Source organism: Leptinotarsa decemlineata, unplaced genomic scaffold, assembly GCF_025532065.1.
Source record: "Leptinotarsa decemlineata unplaced genomic scaffold, Ldec_3_MD MMD2_tig00000505_RagTag_RagTag, whole genome shotgun sequence".
NCBI lineage: Eukaryota > Metazoa > Arthropoda > Insecta > Coleoptera > Chrysomelidae > Leptinotarsa > Leptinotarsa decemlineata.
In genome coordinates, this window is record NW_027412549.1 from 16,198,922 (window position 1) to 16,224,107 (window position 25,186).

The 25,186-nt window shown below is 35.6% G+C and overlaps 1 protein-coding gene across 3 annotated transcripts in view; it reads right to left on the bottom strand.

Annotated features, from left to right (window-relative positions):
• Positions 1-25,186, bottom strand: part of Pde9 (Phosphodiesterase 9) — a 470,530-nt gene that overhangs the window by 32,446 nt on the left and 412,898 nt on the right. For all 3 annotated transcript variants that reach the window (XM_074174076.1, XM_074174077.1, XM_074174075.1), the window contains 2 exons: positions 19,688-19,871; positions 1,294-1,545 (listed from right to left, as the gene is read on the bottom strand). In XM_074174076.1, the coding sequence (XP_074030177.1) occupies positions 1,294-1,545; positions 19,688-19,871 (436 nt within the window). The remainder of the gene's footprint in view (positions 1-1,293; positions 1,546-19,687; positions 19,872-25,186) is intronic.

The following is a 25,186-nucleotide window of genomic DNA, read 5'->3' on the forward strand; positions in this document are numbered from 1 at the left end:
TGTGCATAACTCTAGTGATGACAGCAACTATTTGGAAAGACTAGTGGAAGCTGAAAATACCGAAAGAGATGAAGAAATAAGTATGGAAAATGAAATAATACTGGAAGGAGACTCCGTGTTAGTAGAACTGAAAGGAAAAAGGTCTGTGCAACACTGCATAGCAGAAATTAAAAAAAAATCAGAAGACGGTTTTGATGTTATTTACCTAAAGAAAATCATGAACAGTAGCAAGTTTGTAAAGACTGAGCAGCTTTATGCAATAACAGAATCAGATATTTTAAGAAAATTGCCAAAACCATCGGTAGTGGGTGGATCCGAACGGCTGAATGAACAATTCTCTTTTCGAATAGACTTCATGTCCTTCAACATGTACTAGTTAATGAAAATATTGTGCATATTGGATATTTGTTTTTCGTACTCATCTTGTAACTATCATTTGTTGGTTTTGTCCCGAGGAACATGCAGGAATGTCTTAAGGTACATGCACCGGTTGTACCTTGGGACAATTTGCAATATGTTTTGTTATGGAAATGTCATGATTATATTACAACATAAGGTACTCAACGACTTCTTCATGAAGAGCAAAAATACCACTTATCGCGTGGAAAATGATAAAAGTAATTTTTATTTCAAAACGTCTTTAGCAAAAATTAAAACAATAAAATCGTCCCAAGGTACAACACTCTCCCCTACAACCGTGGAACGGACGATTTGGGATGCAAACTCCTATAGTGATGGGTCTTTACGTCGAGTTGATACAACTCCTCCCGAGTCCACTCTACTACTCCAAACGAGTAGAGTGAGATTGGAATGGCAAGCATATTTGTTGCAGCAATTTTCCAAGGAAAAAGAAGTGATGTCGGAGGAAGACAGTTTTTATTATGAGAGCGGTACCGAACTTATTGAACGTCGCTGAGAAAAGTGTGTAGAGTTGCAAGGAGACTGTGTTGAAAAATATTTTTTTTTTCAAAATTTTGTGTTTTCGTCGTTGGGTCGGTTACTTTTGGGACCACCCTCGTAAAAATATACCCGTCCAACGAAAAGCAAGCATTGACACTGATAAATCAACAGACTACAGCACAAACATGAATCAGTTTCAAGTGCCATGAAGTTCGTGACTCCTCAAACCATTCAAATTTTTCAAAAAGGTGAAATCGCCTAATGAACTGAAATTTTTACGTAGTCTATAGAAACTCATCAATTTTGAATTCTCTGAATATTTGTAACAACTGATCAAAATATATTCAACTTCTGCATACATGTTTGAAATTTGTTTTCGTGTTTCAGCCTTACCTGGAGCTCAATGAATAAATCTCCCAAAGCCTCAAACAAAGGTAGTAGAACAAACCCTATGAATGAACATTGCGATGATGGTTTGGTGATCTTCTCCCTATCCATGAACGGAGTGACAGGTAAACCTTCAAGTTTCTCTGCGTCGCTCTGCTTGAAAAACTCTTGCAACAGCTTATCTAGCCAGGGTTCAGCGACATCCATAGGCCTAGCTTCGTTGGATATGTCTGAGACTTTTATTAGAACCATGCATAACTGCGAAAAAAATTTGTGTTGACTACTAAATTCTGTTCAAGGTTTCCCTTGAGTACGAAAATACCATGAGAAAAATGCAATTATATATAAGTTGATGGATGTAGCCGTTACTACGTGGTAGGAAATCATAATGAAAAAAAGAGAAATGAAAATTTCTTTGTTTTTTACCACTTTCATTTGTAACTAACGTTACTGCAGTTTCGTCCTATACGGACATTTTCAAACTTATTCAATAAACTATATATGGAAACACCCCCCTAAAATTTGAAGTTTCAGGGCATACTACGATATTTTTTCTTAGTCGAAAATCGGGATTTTTTTATTACCAATTTTTTTTTATTGGAAAAATCACTACGCCTCTAGATTCAGAGTGCCCCTAAATAGGTGTGACCAAAATTTCATGAAAAAATATTCATTATTAACAAAGTTATGACAACTCAATGATTCGAAAACTCACACAGCTAACAGTCACAATATATCATTTTTTTTATGACTTCAACAATGAAGTGCCGCCAGATGAAAAAAAAACAAATAGCGTAAATATTTTTAATGAAAATAACGGAATTACATTCACACAATTCAACTAACAATGAAGCAAATAATTTTAATAAACGTAACTAATATCTAATTATTGAAATGTTTCGATTCAGTGCAACAATTAATTCTGACTCATATTGTAGTAACCTCTACTAATCCACCACGTATTTCGATACATGTGTCGTAGTGCTTACGAATGTTTCTGATTACGTTCCTTAGTTCTTGAGGACTAATATCTGCACATACCTGTCGAATTCTTGAACAAAGTTCATTTCTATCTCTTGAGCGGTTTTTGTAAACCTTTTGAGTGAGAAGTCTCCGGAGAAAAAAGTCCAAAACTGTGAGGTCTGGAGATCTGGGTGGCCACTCTATAAACGGACTACCATGGCCTATCCATCGGTTTGGAAAATGTTCGTTAAGCCATTGCCTCACAGCTCTGGCATAATGAACTGAGCACCCATCTAACTGGAAAAGTTCTAGAAACCTCTTCGCAATAATGTTTTCCTCAAAAAAGAAAGGACCAATAATTCGTTCGTTCAATATCCCACACCAGACATTGATTTTTTGAGAATACTGGCTTTTACAGTTTATTACCCAGTTAGGATTATCCGCTGCCCAATAGCGACAATTCTGTGATGACACTACTCCATTTGTAGTGGAAGTGGCTTTGTCGGTATATAAAATATTTTTTAGGAAATTCTTGAAGTGTGTGTAAAAATTTTGGCTTGAAAGGTTTAATATTCTTCGTCTTGAGACATCTACGAATAGTTTCTCGTGGAATATTCAAATCTAAAGTGGCATTCCTTATACTGGCATTAGGATTATTTCCGAAATAATCTAAAATGATTTGATCATTCCTGTCATTCCTGTTTCGTCTTTGTACAGGATTACTTTTTAACATCATTTTTGATACTGCACTAGTTTCATTGAATATTTTATTTACCGTACCGCAGCTAATACGAGGACGATCTTGATGTCTCTCAATCAATGCTCTACAAACCTCTCTAGCACTTCTAACGTCATCTCCCGAAAGGCGTACAATTTCAATTTTCTCTCTTACGCTCAATCTTGCAGCCATGACACAAAATAATTCATAGAACTGTAATGTGAATATTGTTGACAATAGTACACTCAAATCTTTCACAAGTGTCAAACTGTACTATCATTTCCATGGCAACTAAGATTTAAATTGAAATATTAGGTCTTAGTTTTAGTTAATTTGCGTGAAAACTTCAATGCAATTCCGTTATTTTCATTAAAAATATGTAAATCATAAAAAAATATTTTCATAGCTATATTTGTTGATATAGGGTGTTTTTTGTGACTGTTAGCTGTGTGAGTTTTCGAATTTTTGAGTTGTCATAACTTTGTTAATAATGAATATTTTTTCATGAAATTTTGGTCACACCTGTTTAGAGGCACTCTGAATCCAGTGGCGTAGTGATTTTTTCAATAAAAAAATCGCTAATGAAAACTCCCGATTTTCGACTAAGAAAAAATATCGTAGTATGCCCTGAAACTTTAATAAACATTTCAAATTTTGTCCCAAGGTAGACCTTTTAGTACTTGACATTTAAAAAAAAATTATGAAATCGATTCACAACTTCAAATTTTAGGGGGATCTTTCCATTAAAAATGGATCATACTGTATATTTTAAACTATATAAATTATATATATTTTAAATTGATGTATTTTAACGTATTCAAAAAACACTTCATTGTGAGATTTTCAGTGAACGATTTCACAAAAACGCAACACGTGTTTCGTCATACAATGGCTTCTTCCAGAGTGTCTGTATATTCTATATATTCAATGCTCAATATACCTTATTTCACAATTTGAAGTGCCTTCATTGCAAGTACGTGATTTTTATCTAAGTTTGTAATGAATTAAATTACTTGCACTCATGTCCCAGTTTCCACATTTGAAAAAATATTTAGTGACGGGGAGTTATTCAATTCTAATTGAGCATCCAGTAAATGCCACGAATTGAGTTTCAAACTCTTCTCTTCTAAATGAAACACATCGTATTCATGATTGAACCCATGTCCTTCTACTGAAAGGTGATTTGCAAATGTGAAATTGATCTTTCTATTTACAAAACTACTGCTATTCTCTTTGATGTTCTTTAAAGTTTGGGAAAATGTTCTCCCTGTTTGACCAATATACAGTTTTGAGCAAGATCCACAAGTCAGCTCATATACTCCTGATCTACTCTCCTTGTGTATTGTATTTTGTATATTTCGGTCACTCTATCTTGGATTTGGATAGACTTCAGAAACCTAAAATCTAGATGCACACTGAGAAAGGATTTTAAAAAGTTCCAACTGGGGTGCCAGTCGTGCTGGAAAAAGGCGCCTCTATAAAACAAAATTATTTCTTCATCACTGTTTCTCCAGCTCTTACATTTTCGTTTTGAATAAAAAATTAGGTACAATAATTTTTTTATGTTATCGAAGAAAAAGTCTTTGGTGGATGATATCAGTTCATGTAGGATATCATACATTGTCGATTTGATACATGAGATGCCACTACATATTAAAAACGCCTGAACGAAAAAGATAGTAATCAAAATTACGAATATCACGAAAAGACATCATTTCAACTCATTTACGAGTACGTGCAACAAAACTATTGATAGTTAATAGCAGTACAGGATGGTCTGGAATGTAAAATACTAGATAAGGCAAAATTGTGAAATTAATTCAGGTTGGTATACATTTATGGTTGGTAGGCCTTGATGGTTTACCTGTATGGGTTACCTTTATAACATAAATAGGGTTAGCTCACATTAGTTTATAGTTTTAATCTTCCTCTTTGAAGATGATCCCTTGGTGATCGAAACACGTGTGTCGAGGTGTTAAAAATAACGATTTGGTGTTGGGAAAAAACTCCAGTAATATTCAGGAATTATTGATATGAAAGGCAATTCTACCCCCTCTTCCAATATTCGTATATCAGTAAAAAGTTGCTCGCGTTCAGCCTATTCCCATAAAGGAGAAGTAAAATCTCCTAAACAACTATAGACCAGTCGCTTTGCTATCAGTGATATCAAAAATCATGGAGAAAGTCGTAAACCCACCGTATCCTCAAATATTTGGAAGGCTTCAACATCTTGAGCGATCATCAATATGGCTTTCGGAAACAAAGATCAACAGGCGACCCTCTATCGTATGTCACCCATATATGGAATAACGCATTCGAGAAACATGGAGAATCAAGAGCTGTTGCGCTTGGCCTTTTACCATGTGTGGCATGAGGATTTGCTGGCCAAACTTCGATGCTATGGCTTTTCGAATCATTTTTGTGTATGGCTCTTCAGCTTCCTAAAAGAACGTTCCTCGCAAGTGGCCGTCGATGGATATCTCTTGAATACTTTCCCCATCAACGCTGGTGTTTCCCAGGGATCCTTATTGTCTCTAAACCTCTTTTTATTGTATATTGAAGACTTATCGGAAAAAACCAAGAATCCAATATATTGCTTTGCTGATGACAGCACACTTGTCTCGTCATTCCATTTGGATTCCAGGACATCGGCTACGGAAGCACATCTTCACCTGCAGCAGGAGGTTGCATATCTTAATGAGGATCTAGAAGTAATTTCGAAGTGAGGTGAAAGTAACCAGGTTTGATTCAAGGCCACAAAAACCGAGTTATCAGTTTTCTTCAAGAAGATCAATGTTTCCGAATCGGAGATAATAATGTCAGGTCGGACAATTCCGCTTTCTGCTTCGATAAGTTTGTTGGGGGTTGAAATAGACACCAATATGTCTTGGCGAAGGCTGCTTTTCAAAAGCTTTATAAAGCTCAGATCAGACCTACTTTGGAGTATCGTTCCCATGTATGGAGCTCCGCCCCCAAATATACCCTGAAGTTGCTGGATTTCATCCAGAAAAGAGCCACTCGCCTGATTAGAGACGCGAACATCACGTGCAACCTTGATAGCTTGGAACATCGAAGAAAGGTTGGAGATTTGTCTCTCTTCTATAGATACTTTCAAAGGAAGTGTTCAAGTGACTTGGCACATTTGATTCCACCAAGAGCGGTACATATCAGGAAAACGCGACGGACCATGGCTGTGGTGAGGTTCAAATCAGCACACCTCGACCTTGATTGTTTAAGAACTCTTTCATCTGGAGAACTGAGTTTATCTGAAATAAGCTTCCTGAAAACTTTTTTCCAAATTGAATTCATCTCCAGCGATTCAAATACAATGTGAATCGTCACTTTAGCACAAGCACCTCTCTGAGACCGCCTTAAGGATTTTCCTGTAGTGCTTGTGTTTTGTCTTGAAAAAAATCTTGTTATGGTTTCTATGGATGATATCAAGTGCTCCTTCTACAAAATAAAACCCGCCAAAAACCAGTGTTGAGAAATACCAATTAAAATGTTTAGTATTTTTACACGCTTTATATCAGCTTCACCTGTTTGTATGTATGTTTGTTCGTAACTCTCAAGCTCGGGATCTGTATTGAGAGAATTATCGGCATTATTGCTTGATCTATTCGCGAGCAGATGGAGATGGTACGTAAACCTTCTTGATAGGTTATTCAAAAGAAAATAAAAATAATAAATATAGATCAAAAAATTAAAAAAACATGCTTTTATAGCAAATGAAATTCAAAAGTAAAAAATAAATATAGTTCAGAAAAACTAACAAACACCCTCTTGAAGAACATTGAACTATGAAGTTAAAAATAAATTTAGTTTTAAAAAACTAAAAAACACGCTTTTAAAGAACATCGAACTGAAAAGTTGAAAATATTTTTTTAAATAAGCTTAAAACAATAACGACCGAAAAATACTAGTATTATTGTGACAAAAGCGTGGGCGTTTTGTGTCATATTTTTTGTATATCGAGCGTCCAGGTTTTTTTCACAATATTACTAGTAGTTTTCGATCGCTATTGTTTTAAGCTGATTAAAAAAATATTTCCAACACTTTAGTTCGATGTTCTTCAAAAGCGTGTTTTTTAGTTTTCTAAAACTATATTTATTTATTTGATTACCAGTTACTGCAACTACAGGTTTAGAAATATCTGCATTCTACCTACAATTTACACGATTTGTTCGTTGATGAATAATGTTCCAACTGATTTTTTATTTTCATAATTTTCTGGAGCAGCCGCTTTGAATACTCAAAAGAACGTAATCAACTGAAACTTCACGTTATTTACGTCACAGGAAAGTATTTTCTGTAACAAGTTTTGGAAACCGCGTAGCTGCTTTGAATAATGATGAATAAGCTGTAAACCGAATACGAATGTTATGTTTCTCATTTAAGGAAATTGTCAGTTTATTTTAATCGAACATGAATAATAGGGAGAATGTAGCAAACATTTAAATTTTATGGCCACAATTACGAGCATTGTATGTTCAGTATGGATACAAAACATCAATACATAGTATCACAAAATAATTAACATTCATATTTACATGAACCATTGAAAATGAATGCTTCTCTGGTCATAAGAAACTAATTTCCAGGAAGTTTTTCAATAAATCCATAGACAATTCTTGAAGTTTCGAAAAGTTCAGAAAACATTGGGTATGATTAAACCACATCCTAGGAAGAAAAAAATAATTTCTTTCTATGAAGGTAACGAAAGATATTCTTAGAGAAAGTAACTCACTTCAAACTGGGATTACGAAGAGCTAGTATTAGTTATTCTTTCACGTATAGTCAGTGGGCATACTTAGTTATTGGGCATACATTAGTTATTGATTGATAAAAAAATAAGTGGTCAAACTGAGTCTACTATGAACTGTAATATCTACGTTAATACTCTATAATAAGTGCCATTTGAATCAGTGTACTTTTGTCAACGTAACACAAGTAGATTAATTCCGTCAGCATGAAAATCAAGTACTCTGTAGTCAGTAGTGGATTGGTGAGAGATCTGGGGAGTATTGAGGGTGCGGCAGAACTTCGAAGCTCAATTCGTTTGATTTTATGAAGGTGATTTGTTAAACGTGCGGACGTGCATTGTCGTGGAGTGCCGGCTGCTGTTGACGCAACTTTTGGAACATTTCGTTAATTTCTTGAACTGTGATGGTTTGGCTCGGTTGCAGAAAGTAATAGTAAATCACACCAACCGCTGACCACCATAGAGTAACCATAGTCTTTTTGGTGGGTTTTTGCCTCTGGGATGCAGAATCTTTTTCATTATCATTTAGAAATTCAATAGTTGGCTTTCCAACACTTGTTGTTCCTATTGATCAGGGGTCTCCAAACTACGGCCCGCGGGCCAAATCTGGCCCGCCAGTGTCATCAATCCGGCCCGCGACAGCCAATGATTTACTGTCATCAATCTGGCCCGCGACAGCCAATGATTACTTAATTGTTGCTACTATTGCTGTGATAAGTTGAAGAAGGAAACACAGAATGATAATCACTCGGTATTATTTACTTGCAAGGTAAAACTCAACGACAGAAATGATGACATAGAAAACTTAACTTAAGTATCTAAGTTTAAGCATAATAATAACTAACAAAAAATTGAAATGAATCACAGTAAAACAAAAACACTAATGAGATTTATGTAATTGCGATTTTCTACCGACAATACTTTGTAGTTGTGGATCAATTTTACTTGTATCAATTATCAAAAGAGGTTTAAGATGGTCATCGGTTAATTGAGATCTGTAAATATTTTTTGTGTACTTCATCTTGGAAAACGTTTTCTCACACAAGTAAGTAGTACCAAAAACAGAAAACAACCCACGAGCAAATTTATGCAAATTATCAAATTGTTCCAGTGGACGACTCTTATAAAATTCCAACAAAGATGAATTTTGATATTTGTTCTTAAGCATATCACTGCACCGTAAATCAATAATTTCCATTTGGATTTCCGGAGCCAGGGTTTCAATATCAGAATCAAAAGGATTTTGAAAAAGCTTAATTTCATTGGCAATGACATCAAAATCTTAAAAACGAGTACCAAAATTTATCTTTAAAGCACTCAAAGTTTCGATTGCTAAATTGACGGGAAATTCAGTTTCTGTAGTGTGGCTGAATATTTCACATGTTTCAAAATGTGTGAAACATTTTTCACGTAATTGCGATTGAAATAGTATTATTTTCTGCCTGAAGGATTTGATATTGGTGTATAAATCAGGGAGAAGCTGATTTTCACCTTGCAATCTCAAATTCAGTTCGTTGATATGATCTGTCAAATCAACATAGAAGGCTAACTTCCACATCCATTCACTATTTTCTAAATCGGCAGAAAGGCGTTGCTTCTCATTTAAAAAAATTTCGATCTCTGTTCAAAGTTCAAAAAAGCGCTTAAAGACTTTTCCGCAACTAAGCCAGCGTACGGCAGTATGATATGGTAAATCATTTTCTCCAATCTGTTGAATAAACTCGCCGAATTGTCGGTGATTTAGCCCAGTGGATCTGATGAAGTTAACAACTGATATGACTGGTTTCAGAACTTCAGACATATCCAAACATTTTCCGCACAAGGACTGTTGATGAATGATACAATGTAAGACTAATGGTTTTGAACCACCATCATTTTCTACAGCCTTTAACACAAGTGCAACCACTCCTTTATTTTTACCATACATATTTTTGCCTCCATTAGTTGTTATAGATTTCAAATTTCTCCATCGAAGGTTATTTTTATTAATGGCATTTTCAACTCCCTCAAAAATATCTGCCCCAGTTGTCGTGCCGTGAATACTATCAATATCAAGAAGTTCTTCATATACTTCATAGCTTTCATCTACTCCGCAAATAAAAATCAACACCTGAACAGTATCTGACACATTCGTTGACTCATCCAATGCTAGAGAAAACCACTCATGATGTCCATTTTTGTCAGACAGTTGACATCGCAGAAAATATTTCTGCGATATCTTGCACCCTCCGAGTCACGGTGTTTGCTGACAAACTGACACTTTTAAATAAATTTACCTTTTCGAGCCATATTTTCTCGGCTACTGCAATCAAGCATTTTTTTATCATGTCTCCATCGGTGAATGGTTTGCCACGTTTTCAAGAGCCACACGGAATCTGGCCCGAGTTGCAGACTCTTGTTCAGTATTCGCTTTGGTGAACAAAGATTGCTGCGATTTGAGTCCGCGTTTCTAAGCTTCAAATTTTTTCTTCAGCACACTCTCTGTATACTTGGAGTAACTTTAAAGATGTTTCGATTCATAGTGTCGTTTAATGTTATAGTCTTTGAGAACAGCTATGGTTTCATCACAAATTAAACATATCGCATTATTACTGGACTTAATTACAAAATACTGAAAGTTCCATTTTTCTTGGAACGTTCTGCATTCACTGTCGATTTTTCGCTTCTTTTCCATACTAACAAATCACACATAAAAACAATAAGTCAAATCAAAATACTTTTATTGACGGGTGTTACTTTATTTCACAATAGACAGTTTCGCTTCCTTCGCCTTTCCTACGCAGACTAACTCGCAGTTGCGCCGCTAGCCTTTTAATATGCAATTATTACTGCCATCTCAAGGTGATCGGAATACACTAGCTAGAACCAGAACTTCCTCGAACCAACGCAGTAATTCCAAATATTTAATTACGCCTAATGCCACCTAGCGGGTAGCTGAAAAAGATAGTACATAGTACCACTACCCGCCACTAGATGTCGTTAAGTGTCACAATACACAATAATAATTGAAATGCAAAAAAGCGTAGGTTTGCTTAGGTCACGCACTTTGCGACTATCCTAGTCTAGAAATATAGTTGAGGGCAGAAATTGGCCCTTGGAACAAACTGAAAAAATCATTATGGCCCGAAGGCTTTAAAGTTTGGAGACCCCTGCTATAGATGAATAACAAATGGTTGTTACAGCAATAACACACTGTCAATTGAAGCTTTCGATGACGATGACTTTCGACTACTTTTATGCACAATGGAAATAATAGTTATTTCAGCACGCCCTGTATGATATGGAGTCGATTTCTTGGTGTTATTTGAATATTTCGGGTTTGTCCAAACTATCATCAAAATATCAACTTTTCATGAATTGAGAGTACTGATGTACCTAATTTCAATTAAGGCTATGTTTTGGACCATATTTAGCACAATTTATTTTTTACTTCGAAAACAAATAGAGATAGGTATAGGACATTTTTAACAAAAAAGTATTAAAATACTAGAGCAATTCCAAAAATGTATTAATATACGGGGTGTTCCATTGAAAAAAATATAATTGCTAGGACTTTTTGATAGAAGTGGCAACGCCGCAATGCTGAAAATATTTTAAATCGATAGAACAGGTAAGGAAATGTAAGAGGTGAAATTTTCAGAAAAATCATGCTTTGCGTTTTCCAGATACGTCTAACCTACCATCGACCGTGAGTCACGCTGTATACATATACATTCAATTTTCTACAATCATTCAAATGTATCATGAGTTTCCATTGATGAACTAGCATTTTTGATAGTATGATAGTTTTGTCCCAATTCTTCAGAGCCTACTTGACCGTAAATGTGTGCTCGCAACTCTCACTCTGATATACGAAACGTAACTATCTCTCTATCTTCACTAACTTATACTCCCCTCTCAACTTCCGTTCGCCTCGCCCGATCACACTTTTCGTAACGCTCTCGTCACGCATTCACCGGCTTACTCCCCAAGTCAAGCGCGCGTAAAGAAGTTTTACTTAAAAAGCAACTTCGATTGTGATGTATCGTTTGAAGAAACGAACACCATAAATCTCAGTTCATGAACCGGATGAACGAAGTTTGTTTTGAGCTGTTCTTTCGCAAGACAAATTTGAAAAGAGTTTATTCAAAAAACTTCCCCCAACATAACGAAAAAGCAAATCCTTCTTAGCATAAATCACATACGAGTATAAAATAGCGAGATATCCTGCATTCTTTAGTTCGAATCCGTAACGATGAAAAACGCGTAGGAATTCAATTTGGCACAGGTATACGAAAAATAGTAGACATGGCGTCGGATAAGAATATACGACGTGAGGGCACGTAGGGTGGCCAGATATTGTTCGCTAAATCTTATGGAAGTGACAGCCTATAATGGTGATATATCTTATGTAATGAAGCGTACAAACGAATTGAAATGTCGGTAGGGGTAATACTGTTTTGAGTTGTTTCGAAAGTTTTCTCTGTTTTTACAGTGTGACCCATTTTTAATGGAAACACCCCCCTAAAATTTGAAGTTGTAAACCGATTTTAATAATTTTTTTTTTGAAATCTCAAGTACTAAAAGGTCTACCTTGGGACAAAATTTGAAATGTTTATTAAAATTTCAGGGCATACTGCGATATTTTTTCTTAGTCGAAAATCGGGATTTTTTATTAGCGATTTTTTTATTGAAAAAATCACTACGTCACTGGATTCGAAGTGCCTCTAAACAGGTGTGACCAAAATTTTATGAGAAAATATTCATTATTAACAAAGTTATGACAACTCAAAAATTCGAAAACTCACACAGCTAACAGTCACAAAAAACACCCTATATCAACAGATATAGCCATGAGAATATTTTTTTTATGATTTCAACAATAAATTGCCGCCAGATGAAAAAAAAAACAAATAGCGTAAATATTTTTAATGAAAATAACTGAATTACATTCAAGTTTTTACGCAAATTAACTAAAACTAAGACCTAATATTTCAATTTAAACCTTAGTTGCCATGGAAATGATATTACGGTTTGACACTTGTGAAATATTTAAGTGTACTATTATCAACAATATTCACCTTACAGATCTTCGAATTATTTTGTGTCATGGCTGCAAGATTGAGTGTAAGAGAAAAAATTGAAATTGTACGACTTCCGGGAGATGACGTTAGAAGTGCTAGAGAGGTTTGTAGAGTATTTAATGAGAGACATCCAGATCGTCCTCGTATTAGCTGCGGTACGGTAAATAAAATAATTAAAATATTCAATGAAACTGGTGCAGTATCAAAAATGATGTTGAAAAGTAATCCTGTACAAAGACGAAACAGGAATGACAGGAATGATCAGATCATTTTAGATTATTTCGGAAATAATCCTAATGCCAGTATAAGGAATGCCACTTCAGATTTGAATATTCCACGAGAAACTATTCGGAGATGTCTCAAGGCGAAGAATATTAAACCTTTCAAGCCAAAATTTTTACACACACTTCAAGAAGGCGACGAAGCAAGACGCCTGGAATATTGTTTATGTGCCCAAGGGGAATATTTTAACAATAGACATTTCCTAAAAAATATGTTATATACCGACAAAGCCACTTTCACTACAAATGGGGTAGTGTCATCACAGAATTATCGCTATTGGGCAGCGGATAATCCTAACTCGGTAATGAACTGTAAAAGCCAGTATTCACAAAAAATCAACGTCTGGTGTGGGATATTGAACGAACGAATTATTGGTCTTTTCTTTTTTGAAGAAAACATTAATGCGCAGAGGTTTCTAGAATTTTTAAACACAGATTTTTGGGATGTCAATCACGAGCTGCCAATCAATGAACGATTAAATTTAATTGTCCAGTTAGATGGGTGTTCAGTTCATTATGCCAGAGCTGTGAGGCAATGGCTTAGCGAACATTTTCCAAACCGATGGATAGGCCGTGGTAGTCCGTTTATAGAGTGGCCACCCAGATCTCCAGACCTCACAGTTTTGGACTTTTTTCTCTGGAGACTTCTCACACAAAAGGTTCACAAAAACCGCTCGAAAGATAGAAATGAACTTTGTGCAAAAATTCGACAGATATTAGCCCTCAAGAACTGAGGAACGTAATCAGAAACATTCGTAAGGGCTACTACACATGTATCGAAATACGTGGTGGATTAGTAGAGGCTACTAGAATATGAGTTAGAATTAATTGTTGCACTGAATCGAAACATTTCAATAATTAGTTATTAGTAACGTTTTTTAAATTTTTTGCTTCATTGTTAGTTGAATTGTGTGAATGTAATTCCGTTATTTTCATTAAAAATATTTACTCTGTTTTTTTTTCATCTGGCGGCACTTTATTGTTGAAATCATAAAAAAAATTATATATTGTGACTGTTAGCTGTGTGAGTTTTCGAATTTTTGAGTTGTCATAACTTTGTTAATAATGAATATTTTTTCATGAAATTTTGGCCACACCTATTTAGGGGCACTCTGAATCCAGTGGCTCAGTGATTTTTTCAATAAAAAAATCGCTAATTTAAAATCCCGATGTTCGACTAAGAAAAAATATCGTAGTATGCCCTGAAACTTTAATGAATATTTCAAATTATGTCCCAAGGTAGACCTTTTAGTACTTGACATATAAAAAAAAATTATCAAAATCGATTTACAACTTCAAATTTTAGTGGGATGTTTCCATTAAAAATGGGTCACACTGTATGACAGGTCAGATGGTGAGAGTACGGCTCTGCCGAACTACAAAAACTTGATTTGGTTTCATAATTTTCCAAATAGAGGCGACACAGACTGTCTTCCAACAGTCCGAGTCTCTACATATGATGATCCAAATGACAGTGACCTGTAAGAAGGCCTGTTAGACATCGTAGTTCATCCCTACTGTAGTAGTCCAACAACAGTTTGGTATCAACCTTCGAAGGGTGAATAAATGCCTTTGAGTGAGCCAATCCTGGAAGGTTATACCACAAATCCGTAAATGTTCTTTCCATCCAGGTGTTCAATGTTTGTATTTTGACACCCTGAAAGTTGTCTTGAAACCTACATATGGTGGGGTGTATGCGACTATCAAAATCTTAGGTTTAAGGTCACAAAAATCGATTTTGTTGCACATTTTTTGCAGCGTGTTTTTTATAGAGGTATAGAACTCTATATTAACTCGTTGCAATAAAACAACGATGGATTATTCGATTGACATGAATTTTATTTATCCGAAAGATAATCTTATGGCATTATATTTTAAATATGATTTCTGGCATATGACCGCCACGGCTAGCGCGGATGTAGTCCAATCTGGACGTCCAATTTTCGATGACTTTTTCCAACATTTGTGGCCGTATATCGGCAATAACACGGCGAATGTTGTCTTCCAAATGGTCAAGCGTTTGTGGCTTATCCGCATAGACCAATGACTTTACATAGCCCCACAGAAAGTAGTCTAGCGGTGTTAAATCACAAGATCTTGGAGGCCAATTCACAGGTCCAAAACGTGAAATAAGGCGGTCACCAAAAGTGTATTTCAATAAATCTATTGTGGCACGAGCTGTGTGGCATGTTGCACCGTCTTGTTGAAACCACATCTCCTGGACATCATGGTTATTCAATTCAGGAATGAAAAAGTTAGTAATCATGGCTCTATACCGATCACCATTGACTGTAACGTTCTGGGCACCATCGTTTTTGAAAAAGTATGGACCAATGATTCCACCAGCCCATAAAGCGCACCAAACAGTCAGTTTTTGTGGATGTAACGGTGTTTTGACATACACTTGAGGATTACCTTTACTCCAAATGCGACAGTTTTGTTTGTTGACGTAGCCATTCAACCAGAAGTGCGCTTCATCGCTAAACAAAATTTGCTTATGAAAATTGGGAACAACGGTAATCTCGTTTTGGGCCCATTCGACGAATCTACGCCTTACTTGATGATCGTTTGGCTTCAATTCTTGCACGAGTTGGATTTTGTAAGCACGCAAACCAAGATCCTTCCGCAAAATCTTCCATAAAGTGGATGTACACAGATTCAATTCCTGTGCTCGATGGCGGATGGACTCCTCCGGGTCTACCTCAATGCTACGCTGTACAGCAGCAAGAGCTTCTTCTGTACGCACCGTACGGCATCTCTGGGGATGCGAGTTATCAATAAGAGTAAACGTTGTGCGAAAACGTTCCATGGTTAATCGAATTAACTGCTCTGATGGACGATTTTGTCGACGATAAAATGGACGTAGTGCGCGATACGTTTTCCGCACAGAACCATTATTTTCGAAATAAAATTGCACTATTTGCAAGCGTTGTTCAGGCGTGAGTCTATTCATGATGAATTGCCAAACCAAACTAAGAATAAATCACTTGACAGCTGTTAAATCGGTCGCCATCTTGAAAAGTAATGCCAACTCAAAGTTCTATACCTCTATAAAAACACCCATCTGCTATTTATGTCTATTCATTATTATTTCAAAATGTAATAACTAGCGAAAGCTATGTATGATAAAATACATTCTAACTTTGAGAAGAGACAGATTTCTTTAATTCAGAATTTTTTTAAACGCCGGTTCTGTGTCTCATACAATGTAACATCATAGCGAGACCTATGAACAAAATTCATCGGCGTGTTTTGGAAATATGTACTTTTGCCAGAAGTCCATAAATCTTCTTGCCATCCAGGTGTTCAATCTTCGTTTAGAAAAGCCTGAAGTGATGCCAATGACAGGTTCTGGTCCAATGAAGCTGCTTGCAGCATCCTCCTTTGCAAGAAAGTCAGCAGCGTCATTGCCTTCCAGACCAGTATGGCCAGGAATCCAGACCAGAGACAATCTGTTGAGCCTTCCTATAGAGAGTCGTTATTGGCAATTTGCTACCAATTTAGACGATGCTCGGTGGGAGCCAAGAGCTTTCAACGCCGCTTAACTGCCCGAGAATAGTTTTATTGACTTGTGTATGAGTTTGGGTTCATCCAATCTCTCCGCACACAATTCTATGGCGTGAATTTCCGCTTGAAATACAGTCGCATAGGTTCCTAGACAGGTTGATATCTCTGTCCTGGGTCTATGACTGAAAACACGTTCACCAAAACCGGAAGGTGCAATCGAAATAAGCGCATCTTCAATCAGTGCCAATGAAGTCGAAGAAGGCCATATTTACCCGGTCATGATTGTGCTTGAAAATATGATAGTCGGTTGGCGAGAGGTCTGGGGAGTATGATGGATGAGGCAGAACTTCGATACTCTGTTCATTTGATTTTCGGACAGTGATTTGTGCATCGTGCTGACAGGTGTTGTCGTGAAGCAGGATTGAACCTTATCTGTTGAGCAGTGCCGACAGCTGCTGATGCAATTTTCTGGTACATTTCGTCGATTTCCTCACAACAGGATAGTTTGGCCCGGTTGCAGGAAGTTATAGTGGAATTGGCCGCGGTGGTAGTGCGCCCGACTCATGATCGGAAGATCGTGGGTTCGATTCCCGCCTCGACCAGATATTTTTCTCGAGAGAATTTATGTGGTTGAAGCTGGGATGATTCTGCAACCGTGTTAGGAATCACACGTTAAAAGGTAAGACCTCGTTAGTCCTTAGCTCGCACAGGTTTCTCAACTTCTGAGTACCATGAATAACCATGGTCCAGCTGTACACTCGTATTTTGATATCCTAAAAGTTGTCCTGAAACTTATAAAAATCTTAGGTCTAAGGTCACAAAAATCGATTATTTGCACATTTTTTGCAAAATTTTTGATTCCTTTGTATTTTTCGCTATTTCCATCTATTTATCAATATTTCAAAATGTAATAACTAGCGAAAGCTATGTATGGTGAAAATACATTCTAGCTTTGGCAAGAGACATATTTCTACGATTCAGATTTTTTTAAACTCGGGTTCTGTGTCTCATACAATGTAACATTATGGCAAGACCGAGAGAGTGTTTATGTCAACAAAATTCTTCGGTGAGTTTTGTCAATTCAGCGGTGATCTCCGTCGCACGTGGACGACTTTTAGAAAGAACGGTTTGAGAAACGGAGGGACGAAGCACCAGTAATTTCTTCCTGGCTTTCTGAATATATTTATGGCCTCAATGTCATAAAATGTCACTAGAGAAAAAATAGCCCCCCTAACTGGAAATGTTACATCTTGAATTGATTTATTTTTCATTAGTATATTCTAAAATTCAATATCATTTCAGTAGGGGGAATGGCAACCAATTCTTTATAGAAACCAATCAAAAACCTATTGACTTGTCATCCTTACATAAATTCAAATTATGTATCTTCATTCATTTGGTCAGAATTGAGCTGAAAAATTCGAATCTGACTTTCAAAATCAATGGTGACCAACAAACATTCGGCAGGGTATTCAGGCAATCTGAAATCAATAGATTAATAGAAGTTGTACAATGAGCTATCGAATGCTTTTTTATGTTGCTCTGTTCGTACTCACTTGTGTTATAGTAAGTTTTCAAATTATTTTTTTGTTTGTACCTGCTATGAACATTATATGTTTTTTTGGGAAAATAAAACGTCATTTCTTAAATGTACATGTACATAAATAGTCACATTTTGTGTTTTATATAATATCAATTTGAATCACATGCTCTTTGATCCACTCAATTACTAATCATTTTACATGAGATATGGTAAAACTACTCAAAATCGTAAAATAATGTTTTTCAACAAACTTATCGAATGGTCATGTTATAAAATAATTACCAAAGGGGAATGTTCCTCAATTTGGGTTATTACAGCAAATGCAATTTTGAACAAAATAAAGTTGAGTTCCATTCATGACTTTTTCAAATTCACTTCGAAAAGTATACAAATTGATGTTTCAAATGTTAGGTTTCGATTTTTGAAGGGATTTGTTTCTAATTCACATATTGGCAACAGCGCCTATATGAAGTTGAAATAATTTACACTTTAAAAAAAGGAATTTTTTTAATAAATCAACGATTAAGGCAAAATATAAATTATAGTTCAATAAACATCCACAAGCCACATAAACAACAGTTTTTTTGTTATTTATTTATATAGAGGAAGATAGGATAGGTTCACAAAATGTCATATGTTACAGAATGTCTCGGAACTCGGAACATAAGTGAACAGAACAGCACGCCTCTGAAATATGTCATCTTTGTTTGTCTCATACAGGTAACAGAATCATTGTCCTTTATTAGCTATAACCGATGTTGCCAAATGGTGAAATAGAAACGAATCCCTTTAAAATGTTGAATGCATTATTTCATTCCTCTTTTTTAAGTATTTAAATTATTTTTTAAAGACAAAGGTTGAAATGATAACTTTAAAATGCGTTGTTTTAGATCTCTTTCATGAAAACTACTTGGTTTTCGTCAGGAGGAACATTCCCCATTTGCACACGAGAAAAAAGATTCAGAAGAAGTGAAGAATTCAAGCTCGTTTGCTCATTCAGTGAATTTTCGAAATTCTTGAATCTAATAATTTCTTAGTATTCCAAAAGATTGAGTCGAAAACCTTTCGATTCGAAATCTGAAATTCATATTCGTGGTTGAACTAATGACCTTCTGTCAGAAGATGGTTTGCAGATATGAAATTGATCTAATTAATCGAAAAGCTACTCCTATGTTCTTTCCGTTTGGCCAATATTAAGTTTTAGGTAGAAATCACATGTCAAATCATATACTTTCGAATTATCCAATACTGGAGTTTTGTTTTCACTGTTTTCAATAGATTGGCCGGAATTATCATTTTTTCTGGTGAGCCACGACCAAGTCTGCCCTTTTCAAAAAACAAGCGATGTTATTGCTGGGTTCACTGAAGTATGTCAATGTCCTGAAATGCTTCTTATTGTTTCTTGTAGTGGAATACACAAGGTAAATGACTGGTTTTTGCAGATTTTTAAAAGAAGTTAGATATTAGCGACCCGCGTATCAAAAAAAAAACGATATGGATGGGTACAGATGATGGGTATGGATTATAGAATTTTGAATTGAAACTGAATGGTATGATACTCACCAAATTGACATGAGCTTTATCGTCATAGTTGAAAATTGGTATAATTTCTTTGAAATTGGTCAGAATTTCGTTATGCCTTGCCATGTCTGTTGCCAGAATGCACCGAATCATACCTTCCCGAACCTGCTTGAAATCTTCGCTGCTGAATGATTTGAAGATATTGCAGTCTTCATTTTCCAGTATCCTGGAAAAATAATTCCAGAATAATTGAATCAAATTTATCTCCATTATAATATACAACTTGTTCTATATCATAGGCATTAGAGGTCCTAGGCACCTAGGCATTGGAATGCCTGAATTGTGTTATATTAATCTTTCAGATAAGAAGTACATATGTATACATTTTATGAAAACAATGTTGTTAAATATGGGAAATAATCATGAAATAATTCAAATTTATTCAAACGAATACATGAACTGAAAGATGTTTCAACCTCAACTTCAGTATTCTAAAACAAAAACACTCAGTATTCAGAATTATATCTTTTACTATTTCAAATTCATAGACATCAAAATTGTTACGATCACAGGATATAGAAATATAAAACAATCTCCAAATACGCGGATCAAAGTTTCAATGTCAGCGTATGAATCTGCATTAATATTTAGGGTGGTCAAGATCACAAAAAAACAGTATTGAGAAATTCAGTCAATATCTATTGATCTTCATGAAAGATTCCAGCAATACAGCACATCTCTTTTTCTTCGATCCTGCTGGGTGGCAGTATACTGTAAGTTTTTGGTGATTTATTGTATTTTTATTAACATTTCAGTGTAAGTTTATTCCTGGAGTATTTATCCCGTTTCGTTACAATAAATGTTTGATTAAGTTTTTAAATGAGTTCTTTCATTATTTGCATGAAAGATGAATGGGTGAAACAGAGAATAAAATCATCTCGTTAATAAGCCAAGCCAATATGACAATCCTAAGACAATTAATTATAGTAATATAATTGCCGAATATGAAATTCAAAATTCATAGAGGAAACAGAAAAGAACTATACTGGATGTTTATCAAACATGCGGCAAACATGCGAGTCGATTCCTTGGACTCTAAAGATATTTTGTCCTCTGATGATTTTCGATGCTTTGTTTCGAAAATACGGAGCAAAAAAGAATTTGAACAATAACAATTTATTGAGTACCATAAATTACATGTGATGTTTCTCAATCTACAAGAACTGTTGAAAATGATTACACCCCGCTCGGATGCAAGAATCCAATCTTCTCCTCATCGTATCTCGAACTCTTTCAAAAACACCAGGATCGCTTATAAGACATACTATTCAAACTGAATGTCTGCAGCCGTTTGTAGTAATCGGAATGTTGTTGATGGGTACCAACGGAATTATTAGATTTTTTATAACTTGATAGGTCCAGTGTAGTACGCTATACTTTCATTTCGGCTACGTTAATAATTTTAAAATCATCAAAATTATTATTGTCGAATTTTTTTTTCGCCCTATATCTTCGAAACAAAGCGCCCTATCAAAAATCATCAAAGGACAAAATATCCTTAGAATAGTCCAAGGACCAGTCCCTTAATTTTTTGCTGCATATTTAATAAACACCATGTATATAACTTGAGTATATGCTTGTATAAGGAAAGTTCCAGATGGTATAGGAACTGTTACTCAATTCAGGATTTTTTTTTCAGTTCATGTTAATTTTTTTGAGTTATAAATCGCTTGAGGGCCATTTCACTTTATTACTTTTCTTGATTTTTTTCATTTCTACTGGGAGTAGGTTATACAGTTTTGGAACATAATAGAACACGAATCTTTATGTATGGCTATTTTTGTAGAGTGATATTTTGATGTATTTCATCAGTTCGGACTTCCATTGTCTAATATAATATAAATTGATTTGAAATCCCTGAAAAAAAATAAATACAAAATATAACATGCAAGCAACTACCAAAAAATAAAAAAAATTAAATATCAAAAGCTGAAAAAATTTAAAAATAGTATTAACAAAAAATTAAAAATTAAAAGATTTCAAACCAAGTTACGTCACGACATTTCGATTGTCTTCGGGTGATAACTGGACTTATTCCTCCGAGATCTGACTATTTATAGGTCATTCGAGTGCTTTCACCTATCCCCTCTTTCCTCTTTCCGCTTCATTGGTTTTAGCGGGAGATGAGCGTTTGGCGAGAGTTGGTCGTTATTCGCTTGAATAGAGGTTTCCATATGTTACGTATCTCTACGCTAGCTTGACCAAATGCGTTGTTGGACAACATATATGCGGCTTCTTTGAATTTTCTCCTGAACCAATGTTCCTCTTTGTGGATGATTTCAGCTTGAGCCCACTTTATTTTTTTTATATATTATATTAGACAATGGAAGTCCGAACTGATGAACTACACCATGAAACATTGTCAACCACCTTCAAACAAATGATATTTTGGTATTTAACCTCTAGACTGCTCTCCGCTTTGTTTGCGCAGTTTGAGCGCAGTAAATCCAAGTTTTGTCGCCGAATAATTACCTTAGATAAAGCCTGCCCGAAACGAAATTACGGTTCAAACAGAACTGCAAAGGGGGAACCGGCTCCAGAAAAGCAAAATCTTTTTTTCAGTTGGGAAACTGATGGCAACTGTTTTTCCGGATAGTGATGGAGTTATTTCAATCGATTATTTTCGCATCATTACTGAAGGAAGAACTTGCCAAAAGACGGCCACATTTGTAGCAAAAGAAAATCCTATGCTACCAAGACAACCCACCGTCTCACATCTCAGCAGTTGAAATGGCGGTTTGAACTGCTTGCCCATCCCCCTCACTCATCAGATTTAGCCCCAAGCAACTTTCTTTTGTTCCCTTACCAGAAAATTGCGCTCGTAGGGACAGATTATCATCAATTGAAGAGACAGTTTCCTTCGTAAACAATTATTTTGCAGAGAAAAACGTTTTCTTGGAAAATATGTCAATATCATATTAATTTCTGAGTGACGTAAATAAAAGAAACAAACAAATTACTGACGAATTCTGATTAATCAAACATATATTTTAGAGAACGGTTGTGTGAACTGGGGCACGATGTAATCAATATCGAGGAGAATGAAAAGAGTGTTGGTCCAGTATATATCAGAGGAGCATTGTTATCTCTGAATACGCCACGATTCACTTCGAAGATAACAATGAAATGCCGTCAGACCCTGGTCAAAGCTGTCCAGAGCAATGTGATCATTCATTTTCGATTAGATTAAAGTGCATGTCAGACGGAGAGACAAACGGATCACTGGCTTGCCAGCTGAAAGGAACATCGATGAATGAATACCTCAAAACACCTCAGTGGCTGAAAATAGTTGAAGGAATTTTAACTTGGGAGTTTGTTTGAATTCTCGAAACATAATGTAATAGAATTCGATATGAAAGGGGAATCAGAAGAGGATAAAAATAAGAAAAGAAACTTCGCTTCACAACTTCCTGCGACATTTATTGAAGTGATAACTTCAATAACCGCTATTATAACCGGGGGGTTAACCGCTTGGCAACGTAACGCATAACGGCGCCAGTATATCTGGCATTCCTTCCTCCTCACTCTAACACACAGCGTTAGCCGTGTCTCGGACAAATGATTATCTCGCCTCTCTTCGCATGACTCAGTGTTCAGGGTGCGGTTGAAATATACTGTTGAAAAATTGGTGGAAAAACATTGTGAAGTAAAAAAAATAAATAAAAAAGCGATTTTTATTTCCAACAGGAGTACTGTTACAGGAAATACTATTATTACAGAGTATATATGAAATAAATACTGCAAATAATGGAATATAGAAATGTGTAAAAGTGAATGCTGAAACAAAGTATATACAGAATATTCATATACGTAGAATTTCAAAAGAGGAATGAAAAATTGAACATATAACACAACAAGTTACAAATCATGCAATGTAAGCAGTACTGACACAATTATTATTTATAGTATTATTAAAAGTGATTACAAGATACCAAGGCGTTCAGAGAGTCGAAATGAATATCGCAGTGTTCACAGATTTTATTGAAGCTACTGCACATAAAATTCAATGGTGATCGTAGCATAACATTTGTGCGTGATGCTTCACAATAGAATTTCAGATTGTGTCGACCTTCACTTCGTGGTAAAAAAACCGTACCGTCAATAATGTTGTTAAGTAATTTATGCAGGAATTTTATACCAAGGATAACTCTCCTATTTTCCAAAGATGTCATATCAAATCATGTCAACGAAATGTTATGATCGATGCCTCTCGTGGGGTATTGTCCATCAAGTTTTAGACATAAGTATACTAGGAACTTCCTCTACACGCTCTAAATTGATTTTTTTGGTAGTCGTAAATTAGATCTGGCATACGCAAAATATAGCAATTTTGAGGTGGCAATACTTTTGAAGTTTTTGCCATTTCTGTAAATGAATTCAAGCATCTTATTTGCATCAGCAGCAAAAATGCTGGGACAGGTCAATTTTGCTTTTGAGGGAAACACATTTTAGATGTATTTTTCTACCTGTGCCTTCAACCCCCTAGCGAGGGTGAGTAACAACCCTACAATTTTAAATGGAAAGTGGGGTCGAGTGATATATCATTTGAAAGGACACAAAATTCTCTTTCCAATTATACCTAATTTGTTGTATTTACATGAATAGTTATAAAAAAAGCAAGAACATTTACTCGATATTTTTGGTGTTGATGAAAATGCGGAAAAAACGGCATTTTTATCACTACTACATTCCTCAATTTCTCTCGTGCGTTTTTTGGTTCAGATAAGTGTACAAAAATAAAGTGTACAAAAATTATTTCAACTTTACTGTAAAAATGGTTTATTCCATTCCTGAACGAGTTGAAATTGTTAAACTTTATTATCAACATAATAGCTGTGATAGACTTACTGCTCGCCTCTTTAATAAGAGTCATCCCGGGAAAAATGTGAATGATTCGTACGTTGCCAAGTTAGTCCAAAAGTTTGTCGATACCGGATCTGTCTGTAATGTGAAACATCAGCCACGGAAACAGATCAGACATGAAGCAGTGGAAGTCGCTGTTTTGGGACATGTTGAATTGGATCATACTCAAAGTACCCGTCAGCTGCAGCTCAGGTGTCTCCCGTTCGTTCATAATACGGATATTAAAAGCCTATAAATTTCATCCGTACAAAATTAAATTAGTACAGGAACTCAATGAAGATGATCCTGATAGAAGGCTGCAATTTTGTGAACAACTGAGCCAGCTACTAATTGATTATTCGCACCTATCATTCAACACGTGCTTTTCCGATGAGAGTACATTGTTTTTTAATGGAGCTGTGAATAAACATAATTGCCGTTACTGCGATGACAGTAACCCACACTTATTCCGAGAGGTCCATACTCAGTACCCTCAAAAAATCAATGCCTGGTGGGGAATTTAACTGGTGAGGTCTACCTGAACATGCTTGAAAATACAATTGATCCTCTCATAACAGAAATAATTGAAAATGACCAAAATCATAATGATGATTGGCTTCATTTCCAGCACGATGGAGC